We start from the raw sequence: 13,880 nt of genomic DNA on the forward strand, positions 1-13,880 counted from the left end.
AGACCTTTATGATGATCTACTTTCACTTACTGAATAGGATATTTTTAATATGTATATATATTTCCTCTCTTTTATGATGTTCTCAATATTTTCTCTAGCTTACTTTATTGTAAAAATACAGTATATAATACATACAACATATAAAATATGTTGATTTGTTTATATTATTAGTAAGGCATCTGGTCAACAGTAGGCTATTAGTAGTTCTTTTACACAGAATTTTGATTTGCAGGGTTGAGGGGAGCTGCTTAAGGGTCAACTGTGTACCGAAAGTAGTTGGTAAACCCCATTCCCACATTTGCCAAATCCCTAAGGACAGGATCCTCAGCTGGAAGGCAAAAAATTAAGGGCTTGTTTCCCTTGGCCACACTGTGGCACAATGTGTAACTTCAGAGACTAGCTGAGCCACCCAGTCCCTGGAGCCCAGCAACTACAGGTGCTGCCTGCAAAAACCCCACCATTACTCCATCCAACTGCAGGGCTGGGTCTCCAGGGCACCTGGAGAAAGGTTTCAACTATGACTGCAGCTGGATAAGGACTTGCACCTGGCAGAGAAAATGCCTGTCTGTCCACAACTGTAACGCTATACTGGTATTCCTCTGAACCAGACCAGAAAACAAGGCAAAGGGCTCCAGACCAGAGGCCAGCAAGTCCCAGCTATGACTATGGCTGGTGCTGCAGCCCCATGCTGACGTCTGCAGCTGCTTCCCCTCCACTTGGACATGGTCTGCACTGGGCTGGGAACCGCTGCCAAAATTCTGTCAGGCCTGCAGACTGGAGAGGCTGAGGTGTGGCCACTGCATATACCCTGTCCTTCTTGTAAGCAGAACTTTCCAAATGCACAGGCCCGGCAAAAGGAAGGCAGGGTATGGGGAGCTGACCCAGGTAGGACTCATTTTGTGGACCTGAATGCAGGGACAGAAGGCATGTCCCCTGACGCAGGCCACCCAGTTATATACAAAAGGAAGACACCAATACAAATGAGTGGGTTGGCGGCAGAGGCCTACACTGTTAACCGGCTGCCTTCAGAAGGGATGGAAAGGGGTATGTTCCTTGGCAATGAGCATGTCCATCTTTTTATAAGCCTGGCATTCCAGGGGTTCTTAATGAGAACTGATAGTTTACCACTACCATCATCCACCATAATTATCAAATCATTGAGCCTGGACAGACAGCATGGCCATGAAGCATCAACGTGTACTTTACATTGAACCAGCTGTATGACAAAAGGATTGCCAACCTTCTACTAGCAGCTACCATTCCTCTCCCACGCTACCAAATTTCCATAGCCTGGGCTAACCCATTGGTAAACTATAAATATTGACCTTAATTCTCCACCCACAGCTTCTTGACGGAGGCCCGTACAGGCTTGTGACTTGACAGACACACTTTTAGTGGGGTCTGTGGACACTGTCTTCCTCCTTCCTTTCTAACCAGAGTTCTATGTGGAATGTTTTTTTTAATAGAGACAGGTTCTCACTTTGTTGCCCAGGCTAGTCTCCAACTCCTGGGCTCAAGCAATCCTCCCAGCTCAGCCTCCCTAAGTGTCGGGATTATAGTCATGAGCCACCGTGCCTGGCCTGAACATACATATTTTAGATGAAATATTTGGTCTTCTAGGGCTTTTAAGGGCTGAATTGTAGCTCCCATCCCCAAATGCATATTTTGAAACCCTAACCCCCAATCTCGGAATGTGACTATATTTGGAGACAGGGCCTTAAAAGGGGTGATTAAGTTAAATGACGCTATTAGTGTGGGCCCTAATCCAATTTAGTCACATCGAGGCACACTAAGGATGCCTGTGCAGAGGAAATGCCAAGTGAGAACACGGTGAGTAGAAGGCCATCTGCAAACCATGAGAGGCCTCAGGAGAAACCACACCTGCCAACACCTTGGATTTCTAGCCTCCAGAACTGTGAGAAAACAAATTTCTGTTGGGTTAAACTACCCAGGCTATGGTACTTTTTTGCAACATCCTGAGCTGACTAACATGGGGCCTTCTGGACTACTGGGAGCCTCCGGACAACTGAGAGAGACTAAACTAAGCCAGGGTCCAGAACTACACTGTCCAACCAGTATGGTGGGCACTAGCCACATGTGTAAAAGTTTAAAATTCAGCTCCTCACATGCAGTAGATTAGGGCATTTGCATCCTATGGGACAATACTGGTCCAGAAAAGAGAAGGCTCTAAATATGAGAGAACATCCAGGAGAAACTTTTCCAACCCAGCTCTCCCAAGGAGGAAGGGAGGCAGTGACAAGAGCAAACAGAGTGAGCATACATACATCTGTTACACAATGTCAAGAAAAATATTTAAATAGGGCTCTTAAGCTTTTATTGGGCATTATCTTTATGTGAAGGTAATTCATCAAGCAGTCTTCTGACAAATTCTGAACCAAAAAGCAAGACTTTTTTTTTTTAATTAATGCAGGACAAAATTATGTACTCAAGCAAATAGCATTTATGGAGTACTTATGACTCAGGAAGACACTTTGATAGATACCACACAGGGGTAGAGAAGAAACTCCAAAGCATGTTTTTGCCTCAAGGAGTAAAATGCCGGCCAGGCGGGGTGGCTCACGCCTGTAATCCCAGCACTTTGGGAGGCCGAGGCGGGTGGATCATGAGGTCAGGAGATCGAGACCATCCTGGTCAACATGGGGAAACCCCATCTCTACTAAAAATACAAAAATTAGCTGGGCATGGTGGCGCAGCCTGGAGTAGCTGAGGCAGAAGAATTGCTTGAACCCAGGAGGTAGAGGTTGCAGTGAGCCAAGATTGCACCATTGCACTCCAGCCTGGGTAACAACAGCGAAATGCCATCTCAAAAAAAAAAAAAAAAAAAAAAGAGTAAAATGCCTAAAACTATAAACATCAGAAAACAAGTAAGAAGGGCTATGAAATAACAAGTGTCTCAGAAGTTTGGAAGGTATCATCCCAAAGGCTCAGACAGGTGGCTTTTCCTGCCTGCACTTGGAAACAGACCTTCAATACCTTTCCTGAAGTAAGAGGAAAGTCTTTCCCTCAGGAGCCCCTACAACCTCTCTCAACTAGTTCACTTCTCTCCTGCTGCCAACATCAGCAATCAGCCCTAAAACTCCCAATTCCTTAGAGCTCCTCATCACAAGCCCTTCACACCTGACACCCTCCCATAATGGCCGATTCTACTCCCCAACAGCCCCATGCCTGTGCCAAGCACCAACCGAAATACTGCACTGAGATCTATTCTTCATGTTCCTGGTCCTGTCTTCTGAACAGGGTGGGCCCCTACAGCAGGAAAGCCTAGCTTTCTAATGTGCAGCTTTTAATTTGCTTGAAAACTTAAGAGAGCACAGATAACTACAAACAACCCTATTTGCCTAAAAAGTATTTTATCCTTCAGGATCTATAAAACCTTCATCTCCTCTACAAGTTTCCCTGCCTTCCTCTCCTCTGAATCTGTATCTGTAACTGTTTCCACAGTGCATCAAAAAGACATCTCTATTACTGCCCTGATGACTTTCACATCAGACCTGTTCTTACATGTGTCTAAAGTACAGTTCCTTGAAAGCAGGCCCAGCTCCTTTCCCATCACATAGTGCAGCAAGCATTCATTCAAGGTGGCCTGGGTTTAATGTGTAACATTAAACATAAGCTAATGGGTTAAAGCTCAGGCACTGTGCTAGGTACAAAATTTCCCTGTTATCTGAGGGGAGCTCTTCTCTGAGTAATCTGTTAGCTTCTCAATACACAGACACTGTGTGATATTTATTTTGACTGCCTGGAAGCCAACTAACTTCTGGTTCTCAGCTGCACTGTGAAAATATGAAGTTGCCAGAGCGCTGAGATACAGACAGAAATAGTATTAAATACAGTCACATTAAAATCAAGTGAAAAGCAGAGACTTGCGACCTATTAAGAACCTGTACTTAATAATTTTCACATCACACTAAGCAGTCTTCCATCTCCCCTTGTATTCTGTTGAACCAGTTAATGATTACCTGGCTTTGATTAAGTTTCCTTTTCATAAAAAGCAACTGCGAAGTACCATAAATGATGTTTAGGAAAACCAGACACACCAATGACTCTTGGAACTGGAGTATTCCTCCCAGGATAACAAACAGGAAGCCTCAGGAATGCTTCCCTGCAGTCAACCTTACCCAGTAAGATCTGGTTACAGACCTGCAGTATCACACTCAGGTATGTTTCTCCAGGCTTTGGCTTTCTCTGACCTGCCTGATATGCAAAGGGCCTCAGCTATTTAAAGCACTACATTAAAAAATCATGTTTTTACTCTGACCCAAACCCTGGTAGGCTCCAAGAACAACAAAGCAGGACTTACTGCCATTGTCGTCAGAATCCTCACTGCTGCTGGGAAGGCGACCTCGTTTCATGATCTCCCCGGGAAACAGCAGGCAGCCTGCAAAGCAATGAGACAGCACTTAACCCAAGATGATAATAGAGAATCATCAAGTTGTGCTTCAGATGGCAGCCCAGAATTTACAGAAAACAAAAGGCTTTAAGTAGCATTTGAATTGTAAACAGTAAAAAGACCAAAGATACATAATTAGGTGCAATCATTAACAGACCAGGTTTAAAAAGGAGGGGGAGGGGTAGAGAAGTCACGTATCAGCAGGTCTCCCAAAGGTGCCAGATCTCTTTCTATATTCCTGTGTCATTATTACTATAACTACTCCAGGGGTCTTTAGCTGACTGGCAGCAAGCACTGCAGAAAAAAATCCACAGCAATGGACACTGTACTGTGCTTCCTCACTACAGACAGATTCATATTTTATGCGTACATGTGGGGGGTGGGGTGGGGTTGTGCCTGGATGTGTGAATATTTACACTGCACTGGGCATAATTATGCTTCTCAGGCAAATTTTTCTAAAACAACCCTAAAAGCCAAAAGAAACAAAACAAATGGAGTAATGGGAATGCAAATGTCTCCTCTAGCCACCTCCAACCCCTCAGCAATTTACAACTGGAACAGGAAGGGACAATAGACATTATACAATTCTGATCCAGATCCCTCCCCTTCACATTAAGAAACTAAAGCCAAGAAAGGTTAAGCAGCAACTTCCCCAAGGTCATGTTCTGGGAATGGAGATTTTAATTCCAAATCCAATACTATTTCCACTCCACTTCACCTCAACTCCCTTCAGGACAAATACAACCAAATGTAGCCAAAATAAGAAGTCAGTTTGTATAAAGACCCAGCACACCTGGCTGACTCCTCCCAGGTAGCTGGTGATAACAGAACTCTAGCACTACCCTCAAGCAAAAGAAAGGTCTTCTTAGGTAAGAAGGCAGTGGGCTTAGACAGAATGGCCAGTCAATGAACTTACACAGATGATCTCACCATTACATTCACACAGGACAGCTCTCTAAATACAAAATCCTTTTCCAAATTAAAATTACTAATTAACCTGACATCTTTTTGGGTTTGTCACTTCTTTTTGGTAAAGTCTCTCTCCCCTTACCCCAACTTCACACATAAAAATATCAGCATCAGAAAATCAGTTTGCATTTTCTCCTGTAGTGTCTTTTGTCATTTTAATTCGACTCATATAAACTGAACCTAAAAAAGTAGATGAAGTTTTTTCTGTACTACACTTATATAATCAATCTACACGATTCATCCATTCAGGTCCCTAATCTAGAACTACAATATTGGCCGGGCGCGGTGGCTCACACCTGTAATCACAGCACTTTGGGAGGCCGAGGCGGGTGGATCACGAGGTCAAGAAATCGAGACCATCCTGGTCAACATGGTTAAACTCCGTCTCTACTAAAACTACAAAAAAATTAGCTGGGCATGGTGGCGCGTGCCTGTAGTCCCAGCTACTCAGGAGGCTGAGGCAGGAGAACTGCCTGAACCCGGGAGGCGGAGGTTGCGGTGAGCCGAGATCGCGCCATTGCACTCCAGCCTGGGTAACAAGAGCGAAACTCCATCTCAAAAAAAAAAAAAAGAACTACAATATTTTACACACATATATATATATATGGTTTTTGTTTTCTTCAGACGAAGTCTCACTCTGTTGCCCAGGCTGGAGTGCAGTGGTGCAATCTCAGGTCACCGCAACCTCCGTCTCCCAGGTTCGAGTGATTCTCCTGTCTCATCCTCCTGAGTACCTGGGATTACAGGCATGCACCACCACACCTAGCTAATTTTTGTATTTTTAGTACAGGCAGGGTTTCACCATGTTGGTCAGGCTGGACTTGAACTCCTGACCTTGTGATCACCCTGCCTTGGCCTCCCAAAGTGCTGGGATTACAGGCGTGAGTCACCATACCCAGCCATATTTTATATTTTCTTCCTGAGAAACTCACCCAGCTAAAGTCTGTGGGTTTTTATCAATTGATTATTTAAAAGCCATTAAAACAATGTGCCAAGAGAAAGCCAGGACATGAGTCCTGATCAATATGGGTCATGAGCTATGTTATGGACATACTTTGGAAGCTGGGGTTTCATGCTGTAGGCAAGTCCTAAAAGCCACTCCCAACCCTCTTCCAAGAGCCCTACTCACCACCCATAACCAGGTAATCTACAACTTGGCCTGGGGCAAGCCCACTCCAGCCCTCAGATTCCATGACCAAGAAACACCTGTGACACACTCCCTATTGGACTGTCTTCTCTGCCCTGTGTGTGCCAAAAATACCAACTGCAGACAGCTAAGCTCTCCAGCCTTCTAGAGAAGGTTGCTCTGGCTCCCTTCAGGATCCAGTAAGACAGAAAAGGGAAAAGGGAAAGGCAGAAGACTACTCATTCCTAACAGCTTCAGCTCCCCAAAGCCTACATTACAAAACAGCATTAAAAAAAAATTGGTACTAGGCTGATCGTGGTGTCTCACACCTGTAATCCCAGCACTTTGGGGAGCCAGGGCAGGAGGACTGCTTAAACCTAAGAATTGAGACCAGACTAAGCAACATAAGGAGACCCCATCTCTACAAAAAAAATTAAAAATTAGCTGGGTATGGCCGAGCGTGGTGGCTCACGCCTGTAATCCCAGCACTTTGGGAGGCCAAGACAGGTGGGTCACCTGATGTCAGTAGTTCAAGATCAGCCTGGGCAACATGGTGAGACCCCATCTCTATTTAAAAAAAAAAAAAAAGAAAAAAAATTAGCGGGGTGTGGTGGTGCATACCTGTAGTCCCAGCTACTCAGGCTGAGCCAGGAGGATCACATAAGCCTGGGAGGTCGAGGCTGCAGTGAGCTGTGGTCATGCTCCAGCCTGGGTGTGAGAGTGAGACTGTCTCAAAAAAATAAAATAAAAATAAAAATGTACTATATGAAGAGTAATTCCTTAAAAGTAACAGTGTGATGCAACACAGTAAGAAGAATGAAATGTGCGACCTTGTAAGAGGGTAGGAGAGCTATGAGAAATGAGGGGCTGAGAAAGCTCATAAAACACTTCCTAGCTAGAAATAAGAAAACATCTTTATTGATTCAGACAACTTAAATTTACCTAAATAGAGTAGCCTAAAGAAGTTAAGAATCTTTTTGAATCAAAATGCTTACTTCCCAGTTTTCAAACACAACTCCCTGAGGAAGCACTTCAACAGTCACTAAATAAAAAACGCAAGCATTGGCCAAAATAGAATGATGCACCTAAACACCCATAAATACTCTCTTAAGCAAAATTATTCAAGTAAAAGAAGAGTAAAAATAGTATTTTCCTTCTAATGAAATCCATTTTCATCCATCCTGAAGATTTTGAGTAATGAGGGTTGAGAATGCCGTATTTGCTTCTCCAGGGAACTTGGCACAGTAATGGGGGTTAGTGCTCGGCAGAATTTCCTCCTCTGTGGCTCTAATGTACTTACATCTTGACATCAAGCTGATTTATCTCACCCAGGATTACTTACTGTATCAGAAAATCAAAATACAAGTTACTATCTTTAAGCTATACAATACAGTGGTTGTATGCTGCAAACATCTGCCCCACTAAAAGCCAGCATCTGCATCATCACCTTTCCTGACTCTTAGGGCAATGGCTAATTACTATCTAGATGGTAGTAGGATAAGTAATAATCAATTAAAATGGCTACTCACAACACCCCAGAGAAAGCAGCAAGAAGATATAATGGCACATATGCAGCCAACAAACATCTGAATATCTCACATACTAGGAGGTGCTGGAAGAAAATTACTATCCCTGACCTCATGGAGCTTCTGGGCTAGTTGAGGAGACAGACAAGCAAGAGAAATTCAGTACTGTTTGTGCCTGGCAGTGGTAAATGCAGAGTTCTACAGGAACACAGGAGGTAGATAAGAGTCAGAGGAGGCTGGTAAGACTGAGCTGAGTCCTGAAGATCAAAGGGGAGGTAGCCAGAAAAAGGATCAGGCTGGTCTTGAACTCATGAAAAAGGAGCACATTTGGGGCAGAGCACCATACTTACCAACCTATGTATAACGCAGTGTATTATTCTGGGTAGCATCTTCATACTCAAAATCTTACTTTCTGCCAATTTTTTTCTTAGTATACATCCATTCTTACCTTACAGCCAATTGCCAAGGTTTATTGATTGATATTATGACTCTTTGAAGTTCCTGTATGCCCCGTGGTTTGTCCTTCAACCACTTGTACCCAGAAAGCTTTAAACACCTCTTCTCCACACTATGATTTCTTACCACTTCCAATTATTACTACAACAAATTAATTACACCCCATGAGGCAAACTCATCAAACTACCATATGCAGATCTCTCCCTCCATTCCATACTACAAATAGGTCTAAATCCAAACTGTCCAGCCAAAATGAAGTTTCCTGACTTCTCGCAGCTTTATTCAGGCATCTGTTCTAGCAAGCTGCAAAGCCCAGAGCTTGCATTGGTTGGCCCAGGCCCCTTCCCTGAACACTAGGCTTTCTTTCAGGTCTCATTCTCTGCTAATGCTGCTTCTGTTGCTTCTTCCTCCCTACCTATCCTAATCCCACCTCTTTTCTGGGGCTCAGTTCAAAGCCAATGAACATCATCCAACACTCCAACTCTAAACACATACTCAGTTCAACTTTCTTCCTCTTTTAGAACTTTTCACCTTGCTTTCCAGCGTGCTGTTACCTTAATAGCACCATTTAAAAACATTACTCACAACACTTGCTAGAGATGGTAAAGCAGATTTTACTCAAGGGGGACCATGGTGGTAGGTACAGGGAACACTGCGATGGGATCTTGCAGTGGGGGACGGAGACTGAACCCAACTCAGATTCCAACAGAGGTGGAGATTTAAAACCAAGAAGCAGGGTGGGGGCAGTAGATAGAAGATTACTAAACAGAAATATCAAGGATAAGGGGTTTATGGTGAAATTAATTTGATAGTATTATTATGGACGACAGAATAAGATAGGAGAGAGTGGTCAGATACCCAGGTGAAGAATTTTCCCTAAACTGAATTTAACAGGATTTTTGCTTCAAACGGACTCAACAAAAATACAGGGATAAGCCCAAGGTACTGCCCATTCACTCGAAGGAACAGAGGAGCATGACCAAAGTTTTGGTCAAAGAAGACTTTGTCAGTATTCAATCAACTACTGCCTTGCATCATGATTTAAATGCTTCATGTATGTGTCTCTAAAGATTACAATAATTTCTAAAGAACACAGATTCTCTCAAGTCAAATACAAAATAAACACATACAGATGGCCAGGTGCAGTGGTTCACACCTATTATCCCAGAACTCTGGGAGGCCGAGGCAGGCATATTATCTGAGGTCAGGAGTTCATGACCAGCCTAGCCAACATGCCGAAACCCTGTCTCTACTAAAAAAAAAAAAAAAAATTCAATTAGCCAGGTGTCGTGGCATGCACCTGTAGTCCCAGCTACTCAGGAGGCTGAGGCAGGAGAATCACTTGATCCCAGGAGGCAGAGGGTGCAGTGAGCAGAGATCATACCACTACACTCCAGTCTGGGTGTGGCAGTCTGTCTCGGAAAAAAAAAAAAAAAAAAAGATGTAACAGAGAAGGGGGACCATGATGGTAGGTATAGGGAACACATGAAGTCTTGCAGTGGGGGACACAGATTGAACCCAACTCAGACTGGTCAGAAAGAAGGCTTCTCAGGATGGCTACAACAGATGCCCTCTGAATCAAAGACAGTCTCAACCTAACATTCTGTCTGAATTTCCTCAAAACTGATACAAAGTTATTCAACTTATAGAAGCCTGGAGTGTCCATTTACCATGAGAAACATAATAGCTACAGAGACAAAAGTGCTCTTTAGTGGGCATTTTGGGAGTTTGCCAAAAGACTACCTAGGAAGTTAGATTAAAAACAGAATACTGCCTGGAAAGGCCACTGGCCAAAGACCATGGCTGGACCAGTTACTTAACAATCCTCTGGTGTCTCCACTCCACTCACTGCAGGGAAAGATGCACCAAGACAACTGAGCATCTGTGGCAGCTGCGGGGGAACCATCTCCTCAAGAAATGCAAACACACGCTTTACCCACTGGCCCAAACGCCTATTCAGATTACATGCAGATCACTCCCTCCTTGGATCCCTTCTGTCATGTGGGTTATAATGCGGTACATTAGCTAACATATTAATTTGAGGAAAATTTTATCAAGTTAGATAGATGTCAGAGATATGGTGAACAAGATATGGAATGTCTGCTCTGCAGGAGCACACAGTCTACTTAGAGGAAACAGCAAATAACTAGACAAGTGGCTTCAGTGTGGTAAGTGCAAAAGTCACCAGATTACTGCTCACATGCACATAAGATAGCAAGAAATCCGAAAACCTTGAAATTTACATTCCTCTGACTGAAACTGGGAAAAATCTGCATGCAATAGATTAAGAGCAGCCACTAGCTGAAGGAACTCATCCCTAAGGTGGCCCAGGAATGTGAGTGAACAAGTTCAGTGACCTGGGTGTGGTCGTGATGATTCTAAGAAAGAATGAGAACCTCGTGGACAAGGAGAGAAGGACTTTTACAGAAGAATAAGAGGGCTCCCGCACAGTGGCTCACGCCTATAATCCTAACACTTAGGGAGGCCGAGGCAGGCAGATAACTTGAGGCCAGGCGTTTGAGACCAGCCTAGCCAACATGGTGAAACCCTGTCTCTACTAAAAATACAAAAAAATTAGCCAGGTTTGGTGGTGCACGCCTGTTGTCCCAGCTACTTGAGAGGCTGAGGCAGGAGAATCGCATGAACCTGGAAGGCAGACGTTGCAGTGAGCCGAGATCATGCCACTGCACTCCAGCCTGGGCAATATAGCAAGCAAGACTCTGTCCACAAAGCTCTGTCTCAGAAAAAAATAAAAAGAAGATGATGATTAAGAATTTGAGGATGTTTATTCAACACTATTCCTGGGAAACAGAGACTGATTTGAGAAAAACAAACTGTCCAGTTACTAGAATTACTCTCTGTGGTAGAACAGGGGCCATTTATCAGGCTATAAACTCTATAGCTATAATAAGGATCACACCCTAGTGATTTTAACTGTCTTACTGCTCATATGCAGAAAGGCTGGTTTCGCTCTCAAAATATCAATTTTATCTACTGTTTCCATTTCACTCAAGAAGTTCTAGAAGGTACTCAATTAAAGACCTCTACATACTTTTATATATCACCCACTGCCATACTATGTATTAAAATAACCTATTGGATGAAAGCCTTAGTTCCTGTACTGTTACCTTATGTTCAATCCACTTTATTGAATTTTACTTTAATATCTAATTGACCTTTAACTGGAATAACTTCTGCATTCATTTTTAAATTTATTGATGTCCTTTCATTTTGTCAAATAGCTAAAACTAAAGGCACTAAAGAATGTACTTTCAGAAACCAGGTTGTCTTATATAAAACTATTTTATGAGCTACTCCTTTCTGTTTAAGTTCACATAGTTCAAATTATTTTTTAAACACTATGTACCTGATAATTTGATTCCTAAACTACTGATCACAGAATACTCCCCCCCAAAAAGACATGTTACATTCTTAATAGGTCACTTTTGCCTTCTATGGAATATACAGTTCTAAGTACTCAAATATAATGATCTATATTTCACAATAAAATCTGTCTACCTGCCCCAAGATGTATGTGAAGGAAACCTAGCTGGTTTCTTATCCCAGTTTTTAAAGTAAACGTTAATCGCCTAGATATGAAGTTTTCAAATTGGCAACATTATCTAATTCATATGCTCACAGAATCTAAAAATACTACTATGACTATAATTCAAACCCATATTCTCAATTTAACTAAAGGGTTATATCGAGTCAAAAAAAAAAAAAAAAAGGTAATAGATTTAACTGACAAACAGCTTAAATCTTAAGTGTTAATGTTTTAATCTTGCCTAAATACCTCAAGCAAAAAAATGTGTTCTTTATAATGTCACACATCAAATCTTATTTAAGGAAAATGGTGGCCCAAGCTAATACAGGACCTCTGGAAAATGGTAAAACTTAAAAAAATTTAGTTGACAAGTTTATATTAGCAATAAATAGCCACCTCCTGCAAAAGAAAAAAATTATGATAACTGACTAGATAATAACTATAATATTTACTCTTAGGAGCATTACTCATGAAGCCCATGTTAACACACTAGTTCACTGTAAATTCTTTATAAGTTATTTTTGAACTCAGATTTAAAAACCAAGAAAGCATTTTTCAAGACTTTAAGGAATTTATACATTTCAGTGGTTCTGAATGAATCACAAAGCAGCTCTCATTTGCCAATTTATAAATAATCCAATCACTGCTTATGAACTCTAAGGCAATCTATTAAACCCCTTCCAGGTCTCTGTAATTGCTAACTCAATTAAGAGTCAGCAACTGAATAAGAGCAGCTACGACAAAACATTCCAATCATGTGTACTTGGAATGTATTTTTTTAACTTCCCTTGACATGGGAGTAAATTAATTCACAACCAAACAAAAAAGGCAGTCAGTCACCATGGTCTCCAATCTTGAGCTTTTATCCTTATTTCCATCTACTCAGAATTCTTTTCTGTTAGATCTAAATGCTCAGATATGGAAAGATGCCCAAGACATATTAGGAGAGAAAAACAGGCAAACTGCAGGGAAAAAACCCAAAATATAAGGCCATTTATATATAAGAGGAGAGAAAATACATACAGCAATTGCCTGTATATTCATGGAAAATTTCTTGAAGAACATAAAGGTTCATAGTGGTTATCTCTGAGAAATGTGACCAAAGAGTTCCAAGACAGACTGAGTTGAGAATTTTTATTTCTCTATGTGACCTTTAATATGATTTTAACTTTTTACCATGATCATATACTACACATATAACAGTAAAAATTTAAAAGCCAACACCTATCTTCCCTGCTCCTCAGTATGTAAAAGACACTGGAGCGCCGGGCGCGGTGGCTCAAGCCTGTAATCCCAGCACTTTGGGAGGCCGAGGCGGGTGGATCACGAGGTCAAGAGATCGAGACCATCCTGGTCAACATGGTGAAACCCCGTCTCTACTAAAAATACAAAAAATTAGCTGGGCATGGTGGTGCGTGCCTGTAATCCCAGCTACTCAGGAGGCTGAGGCAGGAGAATTGCCTGAACCCAGGAGGCGGAGGTTGCGGTGAGCCGAGATCGCGCCATTGCACTCCAGCCTAGGCCACATGAGTGAAACTCCGTCTCAAAAAAAAGACACTGGAGCACAACTTCTTGCCCTGAAAAGCACCAGCCTATAATGACCAGCCATCGATAAATTATGTACATGCCACCTCTTTCCTGAGATGCAGTATCAAAGACTTGTCTTGCTTTACGTGGGCTAGGCACAGTGGCTCACACCTGTAATTTCAGCACTTTGGGAGGCTGAGGAGGGTGGATCACAAGGTCAGGAGTTCGGTCGCTTGACCAATATGGTGAAATCCCGTCTCTGCTAAAAATACAAAAATTAGCTGGACATAGTAGCGGGCGCCTATAGTCCCAGCTACT

General features: G+C 42.5%; 1 protein-coding gene across 7 annotated transcripts in view; it reads right to left on the minus strand.

Annotated features, from left to right (window-relative positions):
- The window catches only part of JADE1 (jade family PHD finger 1), a 67,290-nt gene that overhangs the window by 40,415 nt on the left and 12,995 nt on the right, over positions 1 to 13,880 (minus strand). For all 7 annotated transcript variants that reach the window (XM_032292293.1, XM_032292292.1, XM_032292296.1 and 4 more), the window contains exon 2: positions 4,322 to 4,399. In XM_032292293.1, the coding sequence (XP_032148184.1) occupies positions 4,322 to 4,373 (52 nt within the window). In that variant the 5' untranslated portion in view covers positions 4,374 to 4,399. The remainder of the gene's footprint in view (positions 1 to 4,321; positions 4,400 to 13,880) is intronic.

This window comes from Sapajus apella, unplaced genomic scaffold (assembly GCF_009761245.1).
Source record: "Sapajus apella isolate SASKATOON/1434 unplaced genomic scaffold, GSC_monkey_1.0 scaffold27, whole genome shotgun sequence".
Classification (NCBI taxonomy): domain Eukaryota; kingdom Metazoa; phylum Chordata; class Mammalia; order Primates; family Cebidae; genus Sapajus; species Sapajus apella.